At 42.8% G+C, this 12,475-nt stretch overlaps 1 protein-coding gene and 1 long non-coding RNA gene across 9 annotated transcripts in view; one reads left to right on the top strand and one right to left on the bottom strand.

Moving 5' to 3' along the window:
* CHID1 (chitinase domain containing 1) overlaps window positions 1-12,475 on the bottom strand; it is a 133,242-nt gene that overhangs the window by 103,582 nt on the left and 17,185 nt on the right. For all 7 annotated transcript variants that reach the window (XR_014161116.1, XR_014161117.1, XM_081880572.1 and 4 more), the window contains exon 8: window positions 2,079-2,171. Coding sequence is in view for 5 of the 7 variants with exons in the window: in XM_081880572.1 (XP_081736698.1) it covers window positions 2,079-2,171 (93 nt within the window). In the remaining 2 variants the exon portion in view is untranslated. The remainder of the gene's footprint in view (window positions 1-2,078; window positions 2,172-12,475) is intronic.
* On the top strand, window positions 2,178-12,049 carry LOC309352439. Of its 2 annotated transcripts, XR_014161317.1 has the most exons (4): window positions 2,178-2,859; window positions 6,895-6,934; window positions 10,198-10,352; window positions 11,156-12,049. It is a non-coding gene; the product is annotated as an uncharacterized lncRNA (long non-coding RNA). The 2 variants fall into 2 exon arrangements; XR_014161318.1 differs by lacking the exons at window positions 10,198-10,352; window positions 11,156-12,049 and adding an exon at window positions 7,478-8,346.

The raw sequence follows: 12,475 nt of genomic DNA, 5'->3' as shown, positions 1-12,475 counted from the left end.
CATTAGCTTCATGATAAGCTTTGTGGTAATAATGACTGATAATGTAGAAGCTGCAAATGTGTTTAAGAGCACTCATTTGCTTTCTGTAGCAGACTACAATTAACAAGCTGGAGCAATCTGCTTTAAATCTAAAATAAGAAGATAAAAACTTGACTGATCCATGTTTTGGCAGTTCTTAACTGGGATGTGCTGGCCTCCTCGTATTTTTGTATTAACAACCTTGTGCTGTGTCCAACATTTAAAAAGGTATATACAGTATATACTATGGCTAACAAAAATAATTACACAAGAATGAAGAATCTCAACAGGAGTTTTAAATATATTTTTTTCAAACTTTACTTCTGCATAGTCTCTCCCTGCAACACAAATATGAAGATGCAACTGCCTAATTAAGCATTTTAAATGCTGAATTGTGAGGTACTCTATTGTTCTAAAATTGTCTTGATGGATTGTGCTTTAGTTGTGTTGTCACATTTTATTTTGAACTGAATGCCGCATTGGGATCTAAAAAGATTAAGGCCAGTTTGAAAATAATTTAAATGAATAATAATTCTACAGTATCCTGTGCACTGGGCAGCATCCTGTACAAGGTGATAGGGCCCGGGGCTCTTGCACTGATGTACCACAAGCAGCACAGATGTTTCACACATGCAAATGCAAAGGCCAGTGCAGCTGTGCTCTGTAAGGCCTTCCACAACAGAGAAGTAGCGGATGAGGGCAACACACTGTAGGATCAAGTATAGGAAGAGAGAGGCAAGGCTATCAACAGAACAAACTACTGGGTGATGCAACTGACTCCAACATCACGAGTACTGAGGTTTGAAGGCCCAAACCCTTAGCAAGCTATAGGACCCAGACTATGAAAGGGTGACAGTATTGCTTACCCCTTTGCAGGCACTCACAAGACTGAGCTGCAGGTCTGCATGCCAAGAAGGAGGCTGAAGTTATTTTAAACATCTATTCAAAACTCAGTTTCAGCTGCCAACACTAAAATATGTAAGTTCTGTATCCTCTTCATCAGACGCCATTGAGCAATTGAAACTATTCACTAATACATATGGCTAAGAAGGGCTAATGTTTCATCTAGCCAGCACAGGGATTGCATGGTTCCTCCACCAAGAGTTTAAACTGTGTACAAACCATAAGATTATGAATCCAGGGAGATTTTTTATACAAATAAATAAGCACTGGGGAGATGAAGAAGGTGCAGATTAAATGCAGGTATGTACTGCACAACTGGCCAATTTGTATAACCATGTGCTGTTCAGTTTGCGATCTTCCTTTCCAGCTGTTTTGTACTAATGAAGGCAGCTACTTTGCTTAATTATTACAAAACAATTTACTGTGAAATGGGCATTAGCAAAATTAAACATGTGGCAGGTAGCAAAGGAAATTAAGTTACATGAAGATGGCCTTTTCGAAGTGTCTGCACTCCTTCTTACATCTCCTCATTTGACCTGTGTTTACTGCAACTATACATGATGGTTTAGGACAAGGGCGGGGGTGGGGGCACCTCCAGAAGTTGCTGGACTCCAGCTCTCCATCAGCCCCAGCCAGTAGGATCAGTGTTCAGATGGTACCGAAACTGTAGTCCTGCAACATCTAGATGGCACCACCTTAGCCACGCCTGGATTAGGAGATGCATGGTTTTGCATACCATTACAGATCTTATTTCCTTCCAAAATTTTATAATCCATTTATCAATATAAAGACTCTAATTAAAGTCATTTCCTTAGCACTGTTTGGTATACATACCACTTGATAGTTCTTTTGCTCGCTTGCTTCAATATTTATTAAGTGCCTTGATTGGGGTTTCATAATGAATACATGGTTCTTGCCCAGAGGGATTAAATCTTAGCACAGACACATTGCCTAATCCAAGCCTCTTAAATGTGTCCCTCTCTTCTTCCCCAAGGTGCTGAGCCTGGCATTTTTCTCCAGCGGTGAAGAGGGAATACACGCTTCGCTTTTTAGGCTGCATATATGCGCTGGTCTCTCAGCAAACATTAAACCCAAATAGCTTGAATGAAGCTGAAAATAGATTCATCTGGGATTTTCCGTGAAAATAAGACACTCACCCTGGCATGACAGTGGGAGGGATAACAAGGATCAGCTTCAGCCGCACCTGATGCAAAGCTTCCGAGAGGTGAGTGAGCAAGTGAATCAGACCCCTGTAACAAAAACATGATGTTAGGTCTAGAAGTAAGAAAACTAAATCGTGGAACAACAACCTTTTCTCTTTAAAAAAAGTTAGGAAATATTCTTCCTTCATTAAACGCTGAAGACACACTCTAATAGGACTTGGCTCTGCACAATCCGTTCTCCCTTTAAATAGGATGTAACAGGAGATGACAAAAGAGATACTTTTATTCAGTCTTCATTTTAGGACAGGGATGGGGAAGTTGGTTCCCTCTAGAGTTTGGAGTACAGCAACATCTAAAAGGACCAGGTTTCCCCATCCTGGTTTATGTGATCAAGGAATGATATGCTGTATTTTATTGATTGTATCTGAATACTCCCTTGGGAACATTTGGGTGGAAGGAAGATCAAAGGATGATTGCGATAATTATAACGGTAACAGCAGCAGCAGCAGCAAGTGACCACCACTGTACTCTCTCTTCTTCAGGCAGGCCAACTCAGCATGTGGTCACAATGGCCAGTCTGCAGGTCAACATCTTCATCATGAGGTCACAATGGTCAGCCTGCCTTTATCAGGCATAAAGGCTCACAGATCAGTCGGTGTCTCTTCCTGGAGGAAGCAGCAGCAGCAATTTGTGGGCACTGTAATCTGTTGCTCTCTCTCACTCCCATACAGACGCTGGCAGAAGCAGGACCATACAGGCACAGTTTGTCACCAAGGTCAGTATACGCATGAGCCTGTGGGCAGAGACTCTTCGTCTTACTAAGGTGGGCAGAAGCAGTATGTGGGCACAGAGGCCACCTGGTTCTTATTTAAATGGGAATAGGAGTGAGGAACCTGTGGCCCTCCAGATGTTGTCGGACTGCAGCACCTGTCATCATCCCTGACCATTGACGATGTTGCCTGGAGGGCCACAGGTTTCCCAATCAGTGTTTGAGGATTAAGGTACACATGTTCTCTTAATTCCCAGCTCTTTTCTTACTATCTGGGCCTTTCCTTCTTCCCCATCTTCCTCAGTATCCTAGTGACTCCATGCCTTATCACATGGCTGGCCATGATCAGGGATGCTTGGAAGGCACTCACAGAAAAGGGAAATCTCTGCTTGGACTTCACTTTTCCTGGCGTTCTGTGACTCTCCCTTGCAGCAATGGGGAAAAGGAGGGGTGGCAAGTGCTGGGCTCCCTTCCCCTCGTCCACAATTAGCCCAGATATGACATGTTTGCAGTCCCACAACCAGCAACAGTCGTTTAGTACATTGATGTCAGAAGCCTTTTAAGTACTTGGAGGTGTTCCATTAAAGGTGGTTAACAGCCCACGCTCTGCCAGTAAAGCCAGGAGGCAACTGGTTGAGAAGAAATAATTCTCCTACATTTTTTCCTGTCATGTTGCAAATGCATCTACACTTGCAGTAGCCTCACTGTAATGCTCGATTATCAAATATCTAAAAGCATTAAGTAAATGATATGCAGAAAGGGTGGATGAGAAGATGAGATCATCCTCCACAGAGGGGAATAAAAGAATATTCAGCTATCTCTGCTTGTACTGGGTACCCTTCAGATTTTTGCCATTACCTCTGCTGAAAATAGCGGGTGGTGCTCAGCCAAGTTTCATTGAGAGTAGACACACTGAAATTAATGAACATGACTAAGTTAGGTCATAGAATCAAAGAATCATAGAATCATAGAATCATAGAATCATAGAGTTGGAAGAGACCACAAGGGCCATTGAGTCCAACCCCCTGCCAAGCAGGAAACGACATCAGAGCACTCCTGACATATGGTTGTCAAGCCTCTGCTTAAAGACCTCCAAAGAAGGAGACTCCACCACACTCCTTGGCAGCAAATTCCACTGTCGAACAGCTCTCACTGTCAGGAAGTTCCTCCTAATGTTTAGGTGGAATCTTTTTTCTTGTAGTTTGGAACCATTGTTCCGTGTCCGCTTCTCTGGAGCAGCAGAAAACAACCTTTCTCCCCCCTCTATGTGACATCCTTTTATATATTTGAACATGGCTATCATATCACCCCTTAACCTCCTCTTCTCCAGGCTAAACATGCCCAGCTCCCTTAGCCGTTCCTCATAAGGCATCATTTCCAGGCCTTTGACCATTTTGGTTGCCCTCCTCTGGACACGTTCCAGTTTGTCAGTGTCTTTCTTGAACTGTGGTGCCCAGAACTGGACACAGTACTCCAGGTGAGGTCTGACCAGAGCAGAATACAGTGGCACTATTACTTCCCTTGATCTAGATGCTATACTCCTATTGATGCAGCCCAGAATTGCATTGGCTTTTTTAGCTGCCGCGTCACACTGTTGGCTCATGTCAAGTTTGTGGTCAACCAAGACTCCTAGATCCTTTTCACATGTACTGGTCTCAAGCCAGGTGTCACCCATCTTGTATTTGTGCCTCTCATTTTTTTTTGCCCAATTGCAATACTTTACATTTCTCCCTGTTAAAATTCATCTTGTTTGTTTTGGCCCAGTTCTCTAATCTGTCAAGGTCGTTTTGAAGTGTGATCTTGTCCTCTGGGGTGTTAGCCACCCCTCCCAGTTTGGTGTCATCTGCAAATTTGATCAGGATGCCCTTGAGTCCATCATCCAAGTCGTTGATAAAGATGTTGAATAAGACCGGCCCCAAGACAGAACCCTGTGGCACCCCACTAGTCACTCTTCTCCAGGATGAAGAGGAACCATTGATGAGCACCCTTTGGGTTCGGTCAGTCAGCCAGTTACAAATCCACTGAGTGGTAGCATAGTCAAGACCGCATTTTACCAGCTTCTTTACAAGAATATCATAGGGCACCTTGTCAAATGCCTTGCTGAAATCAAGGTAGGCTACATCCACTGTGTTCCCTTCATCTACCAGGCTTGTAATTCTGTCAAAAAACGAGATCAGGTTAGTCTGACATGACTTATTTTTCAGAAATCCATGCTGACTATTGGTGATCACAGCATTCCTTTCTAGGTGCTCACAGACTGTTTGCTTAATGATCTGCTCCAGAATCTTCCCTGGTATTGATGTCAGACTGACTGGGCGGTAATTATTTGGGTCCTCTCGTTTCCCCTTTTTGAAAATAGGGACAACATTTGCCCTCCTCCAGTCTGCCGGGACTTCGCCTGTTCTCCAGGAATTCTCAAAGATGACTGCCAGTGGTTCTGAGATCACATTGCCAGTTCTTTTAATACTCTTGGATGCAGTTCATCTGGCCCTGGAGACTTGAATACATCTAAACTAGCCAAGTATTCTTGTACTATCTCCTTAGTTATTCTGGGCTGTGTTTCCTCTGCTGAATCATTTGCTCCAAATTCTTCAGGTCGGGCATTGTTTTCTTTATCGGAGAAGACTGAGGCAAAGAAGGCATTGAGGAGTTCAGCCCTTTCTGTGTCCCCTGTTTGCATTTCACCATCTTCTCCTCTGAGTGACCCCACTGTTTCTTTGTTCTTCCTTTTGCTACGAACATACCCATTAAAGCCTTTTTTGTTGCTTTTAACCTCTCTAGCAAGCCTGAGTTCATTCTGTGCTTTAGCTTTTCTGACTTTGTGTCTACACGTGCTGGCTATTTGTTTGAATTCCTCTTTGGTGGTTTCCCCCCTTTTCCATTTTTTGTACACATCCTTTTTTAATCTTAACTCAGTTAACAGTCCATTAATTGCAATAGGTCTACTCAAAGTAAACCTTACTTTAACACTGCCCAGTAAATCGATGGATTTAGCTTAATCAGCCGACACTGCCTGTTCATTCCAAGAGCAATCTATGGAGATATGTGGCCAACCTCTTCATCAAGATAGCTCAGTCAGTAGAGCAGGAGGCTTTTAATCTTGGGGTTATGGGTTTGAGCCCCACGTCAGGCAAAATATTCCTGCATTGCAGGGGGTTGCCTAGATAACCCTCAGGGGTCCCTTCCAACTCTGCCATTCTATGATTCTATGAATGGTGGGGAGACACTCTGCCCTCGCTACATGAGGTCATCAGCTAGCAGCTGTCCTGATATCTTTCTTGTGCTTTGCAGCTTTGATTGGGGTAACATTTATTCATGGGCTGTGTAGATGAGTATACCCACTGGCACACACAATATAAAACTAAAACGTAGCATCTGCAATCTGGATTTTGCTGCTGGTGTTTCAAGCACTGTTTTCAGGGCACCACAAAACCTAACACCACCTCACGACTAATGTGGGTTCAAAGAGATTTTACACAGAGAGAGATAATATTCATCAACTTGACATTGTTTTTTATACTAAACTTGGTATTGAGCAGTTTACCCGATTTATGGCAAAGGTGGGAGAAGGATGGCAGCTTCTCTTGTAAGAAAAATCGCCCAGAAGATTTAAGTACTGGCAGCCTAACTTGTCAAGCCATCTCTCTGGCCTAAGAGCACTTCTTGCCCATTCAAGGGATTAGTGGTTAACGCTCAGACTTCATTTACGTGTACTCCCATTTGTCACCCAAAATAGATTATGTAAATCAAGCATTGCATGCACTCCGCCATCCCCAAACGGCCCTAGCTGAGTGCCCATTTAAAAACATCCAATAAATTATATGTCTGCTCGTCTCTACAGTAGACTTGAGCGTTTTAAGACCATATTTTCCCATATTATCACTGTCAACTCAGATGGGAGGGAGGGAAATGCACATGCTGCATTGCATTTTTTAAAAGTATAATGAGGCTAGAGCAAACTGTCGTCATGGCAAAACATAGTTAAATATTCATTTTGTCCTTTGCTATTGTCAAATTGAACTTTCAGATGTTCCTCTGAAGCACATGGCACTTTGAGAATCTCCCCAGACCCAATTAAAAGGTGAGGTATGTATTTTAAACTTTCTGATCTTGGTTCTCTCATGAATATACAATGCTGCTGGTCTCTCTTTCGCCTTCTCACCCTCCTCCCCACTACACTCTTGTTCAGACATTTCAGCTTTGTCCTCCTTGAAGCTGCAAATGATGCTGACCTCAGCAGAACATTTATTGCAGCTCACAGTATTTGTTGCATTCCCTTTAGAGTCTCTTTTTAACTATAGCTAATGCTCAAGTTTGATGGTCGCTGCCCCCGCCCCCACAAATCAAGGCTTTCCCAGAAGAATTAAAAAATAAAATGAAAAGATCCAACATAATAAAGCTGTGTTTGTAGACAGCTGACAAAAAAATGAAACTTTTTTTTTTTTTTTTAAAAAAAGCAATCTCAGTTCAAGAATGAGTTATTGCTGTTTGCCCTTTCACTGCTCGAGGTAATACCAAGGAAGGAAGGGACTTACAGTAAGCCATTGATTAATAGGTTAAATTTCCAAGGCTCAGACTGAAGTACTGATGTGTCTACAGAAGTTTTGTTCTTTTCTTCCCACAGTTAATAAGGTACCTGAAGGTCAAATGCAGATGTTCCTGCAGCATATAGTGAAGGCAGCACTTTTCAAATAAACTATGTGATTGTGGCACCACCTACTGTTGACTATCAGCCTGAACAAAATTATATGTGTGACCTTGTTTGCACAGAATCAAAATCATCCCTGTTACAAATACCAATCTAAGGCATTTTCAATGTACTGAATTTTAAAAAGCAAGTCATTGGGTGGAATTCAACTAAGTTTTACTCAAGAGTATACCCACTGACATTACTAAACAGAATAATAATAATGTATTACTTGTACCCCACCCATCTGACTGGGTTGCCCCAGATACTCTGGGCAGTTTCCAACAGAATATAAAGAACACGTGATACATCAGACATTAAAAGCCTCCTGATACGGAACACCATATAATTGGTTCTCTCTTTGACAACTGACAGGCAGGAGTTCCACAGGGCAGGAGCCACTACCCAGAAGGCTCTCTCCCTGATTCCCTGTAATTTCACTTCTTGCAATGAGGGAACCACCAGAAGGCCCTCAGTGTCCAGGCTGATCGATAGGGGTGGAGATACTCCTTCAGGTATACAAGGGTGTGGATGTTTAGGGCTGTAAGGGTCAACACCAACACTTTGAATTGTGCTTGGAAACGTACTGGGAGCCAACATAGATATTGTAGGACTAGTGTTATATGGTCCCAGCAGCAACTACAAGTCACCAATCTGGTAGCCACATTCTGGATTAACTGCAGTTTCTAAGTCAGCTTCAAAGGAAGCCCCAGTACTAAGTCAGGTCTATGAATTTCAATAGGTCTACTCTGAGTAAAACTTAGTTAACTATCACCCAATGTAATCATTTGCAACTAAGGTAAAGGTAAAGGTAAAGGGACCCCTGACCATTAGGTCCAGTCGTGACCGACTCTGGGGTTGCAGCGCTCATCTCGCTTTATTGGCCAAGGGAGCCAGTTTACAGCTTCTGGGTCATGTGGCCAGCATGACTAAGCTGCTCCTGGCAAACCAGAGCAGCGCACGGAAATGCCGTTTACCTTCCCGCCAGAGCGGTACCTATTTATCTACTTGCACTTGGACGTGCTTCCAAACTGCTAGGTTGGCAGGAGCAGGGACTGAGCAACAGGAGCTCACCCCACCACAGGGATTCGAGCCACCGACCTTCTGATCAGCAAGTCCTAGGCTCTGTGGTTTCACCCACAGCGCCACCGCGTCCCTATCATTTGCAACTAGCTGCTCGCAAAAGGGAAATGGTAAGACTCAAAAACCTTCAGCCTCCAACTGCTGCAACCTAAATACAGAAAAACAATGCACATCCACAGATTGGAAGAGATATGATTAACTTAGCTGTGACAAGAGCACACACCACAGTTAATCCTTGGGCTCACATATTTCCCTCTTCTTCATGAGCAGCCTTTATGGTTCCTCCACTTGCACATGAAGGAGAAGGGAATGCCTCATTGTCTGCATAACGTTATGTGATGGGTTAGCATTAAAGCTGCTTGGGTTTCTATCCACTACAAACAGCAAAATAAAGCTAGCTTAGTATGGTTGGGCCTTTTACATCTCTGAATAGGTTCAAAAAGCAGGGAAACAGATAGGCTTCCAGTTTTGCCACTTCTACTTTAATGCGCTGGGTGGGTTTCAAGAATCTCACCTGCAGTTCCTCCATGAGCTCCAGCTCAACATCTTGCCATAGACAAGCTGCTCAGTTTCCAGGACAAAAGAAATGAGTAGTGCTGGACAGTTCTAACATCCACACCCCTCCACTATACCAAATCACCAGGGGACTTCAGATTTCTCAAGGTCCGGTATTTGAAGCTTTCTTTACTAAGATACAAGCTTACTTGCAGTTAGTTTACTTAAAAGGCTTCTAACAGCAGTCCCTCCAATTGTCCAGAATGAAAGCTCATTCCTGTACATTCAGATCTTTCACTTCTACACAATTATTATTAAAGTTTGGAAGCCTTATTCTTCTCTAGATCTATCCACTCTGTACATTATTAAATATTGATAATAAGATCAGCAAATCCTAATTATGGTAGAAAATGATCCCTTGGGTGTTTCAGGAACACATTTTTGTTTTCTGTTTTAGGTAGTTGGTAGTATTTGTGTGACTAAGAACTGAACTCCACTGTCTTTGGCTGCTTTGAAAAAAATGCTAATGCTATTGTTTACGTGACTACTTATCCCAAATTTTAAAAAGAGAGAATAATCAGAGCCCAATTAACCTGGAGTTTTCTCCCTTTCAGACCACTTCAGCATGATTACTACCATCAGCATATAAATGTTGGGAAGAGAAATGAGATGGTGTCAGGGGCTCAGGAGCAGAGGCACAGGGAAGAGAGGAAATGGAGAGCGAAGGGGAAGAATCTGAGGGCAGCGTAGGAGAAGATGACAGTGGCCCGAGAGATTCCATGAGCCTCTCCAGCGAATCAGAAGATTCACAGAAGGGGGCACCAGTGGCCAGGGCAAGGGGTCTAGAGTGGCCAGAGCAGGTCTAGAGTCTTAAACTGGTGTCAGAGGGGAGGAGATTCAGACGGAGCTTCGGCGGTCTAGGGTTTAAGACGTAGAGCTGCGCGCCACGGTTTTGAAATAGAGACTGAACTTCAATAAAGACTTTTGTATATAACAACGACCTGGCATTGGTCCTCTGTGAGCTGGGACTTCGGGCAGCTCTGACAGATGGCATTAATCCAGGATAAACCTTCTAATAGTTTCAGATCCCTCCCTTAACTTGCAATGGCTAAAGAAAAAATGATGATCCTCTAAAAAATCAGTGAATAACAGAGTTATCACAATACTGCCACTGTGTGGATAAGAATAAGAACAGCACATCATATTTCAAGTAGCAAAATCCAGTTTTGTTTGGGTAGGAAACAAGAACATAATTTTCCTCTAAATGTAATTATGACATGAACTAGCATGCCCAGGGTTAGAAACAAATAACGTTTGTTGAGACTGTCATTGTTCACATCCAACACTCCCCCAGAGTGCATGGAACCAGATGCATTGATCTGAGTTCAGAAACCCTGCAAATATAATTGCTCTGAACTCAATTTCAAGTAACTAAGATAGATTTCATGCATTCTGAGCCTCTCTCCTATCTTTGATGCACACGTATGAAATACAGAAATGCAGTTCTAAGCAAATTTGTATCATGATTCCATGTTTTTAAAACAGATTGATAGCCACGTGGGAATGTGAAATTACAACCTCATTTCCTGCATTATTTGTGTCGCATCTGAACAAATGTGTTATCTTTTTCTCTCTCCATAGAGTAGTTGTACACATTTGGGTATGGCTTTTTCATATTTCAAGCTTTGTTGAAGCAGGGCAGGGAAGCCTTGTCATTCATATATGCAGATTTCCTTCACCATCTCCCCTCTCTGCACTCCAATGAAACTGACATGATTATCAAGGAAAGGCTTGTCAGCTCCATAGACTCCAGGCAGTAGAATGTGCTAATTCAGACTCTTGTGTAAATACAAGCAGCTTGTCATTGCAGCTGGAGTCACAATGAGAAAAAGACAAGAGGGCTGAACTGCTCTCTGTAAGGATTCTGATGGTGCTGGCAAACTCCCAGAAATCTGATGAGTGGCAGCAAATTTTGGGACAGTGGCTTGAATGTTTAAATTGCAAACTTCCACCTATACTCAACCTGTATCATTACAGGGAGACACAAGAGCGGGGAGTGCTGTTGTGCTTGGGTCATGCTTGCAGGTTTCCCATCTGGATAGCCACTGTGAGAACAGGTTGCTGGACTAGACAGGCCATTGACATTATCCATCAGGCTCTTCTTATGTTCTTATATACATGCAAATACAGCAAAATGCCACAAGTCTTCTGTGACCTCTTCCAAAGGAAACCAACCACAGGTAACTATTGGAAATCTTGAAACTTTTCACTACCCTGCTAAATGGAGTGCTCTAGAGACTGATTTCAGTATTGCTTCCTAAGGGCTTGCTTGGGAAGTGATTCTACCAGACAAGAACTGCTTCCTGTTTAGCTTCTTAGCTGGCAAATAGATCCCAGCACAAAAAGGGCACATGCCCCAAAGTCCTCTTTCTCTTATGGCTATTAGATGAAAGTAGAAATTTTTACTACTCACCTGACTTTCAATGGTGTCCAGTTGTGACAGTGAAGTTTTACCTGTTATACTTTCTTTGCCTTTTTAATTTCTGGTTAATTTTGTTTGGCATGTCTGACCTTGTTTCAGGATTACATAGGTCTGGAGTATTATTGCACACCACACTGAGGGTCTCGAATCAAATCCTATCAACAACTTGAGCAAGTTCCGCTCCCTGCCTCCAAAAACAGTACATTTTTTTCCCTTCAGAAGGTAATAACACCACCCCACGCTCAAAGAACTGACATGATCTACCTATACAGATGATGCAGCTAATCTATCGCTCACCCTCCCTGAAAACAGCTTTTGAAAACATTGTGATCTTGATAAAATCCCACTGTCAGGTCTAAGAGCCACATTAAGGCAAAGGGATTACACCTATGGTACTTAATGATTGTTTTTTCTCTGGCATCAGCAGACACCACCAACATTACTCTTTCAAGCAATGGTTGGACAAACAGCAATCAGGAGATCAATGCTAATCTTGACTATAACACCTAGGATTTCTTTGTTGGTGTCTCTACCGTTAAGAATTGCTGGGGCCAGATCTGACAAGCAAAAAGTAGCAAAGAAACGAGGCAATGTGACAGTGGGAAAGAAGGAAGAAGGCCGGTGCATTTATCGTTTTGCTTAAAACAATTTCCCCATACTCTCTTGCTTGACACCTTCTCGTGTTACCTGATTTCACAGATAACCACAAAACCAGTGGTAACCTGTTTGCACATGAAAAGTGGGGGATTGACTGTCATTTCAGGGTCCTACAGGAGGAACTGCAGCATATCTCTCTCTCATGATGCTCTAATAGTTTAGGGATATTTAGGCTACATGGATAGAGAGTCCCAAGACACACCATCTTTCCAGGCAAC

This window comes from Podarcis erhardii (genome assembly GCF_964252035.2).
Source record: "Podarcis erhardii genome assembly, chromosome: 1".
Taxonomy (NCBI): domain Eukaryota; kingdom Metazoa; phylum Chordata; class Lepidosauria; order Squamata; family Lacertidae; genus Podarcis; species Podarcis erhardii.
Note: the sequence above shows the minus strand (reverse complement) of the source record. Positions and strands in the feature narration are given on the sequence as shown.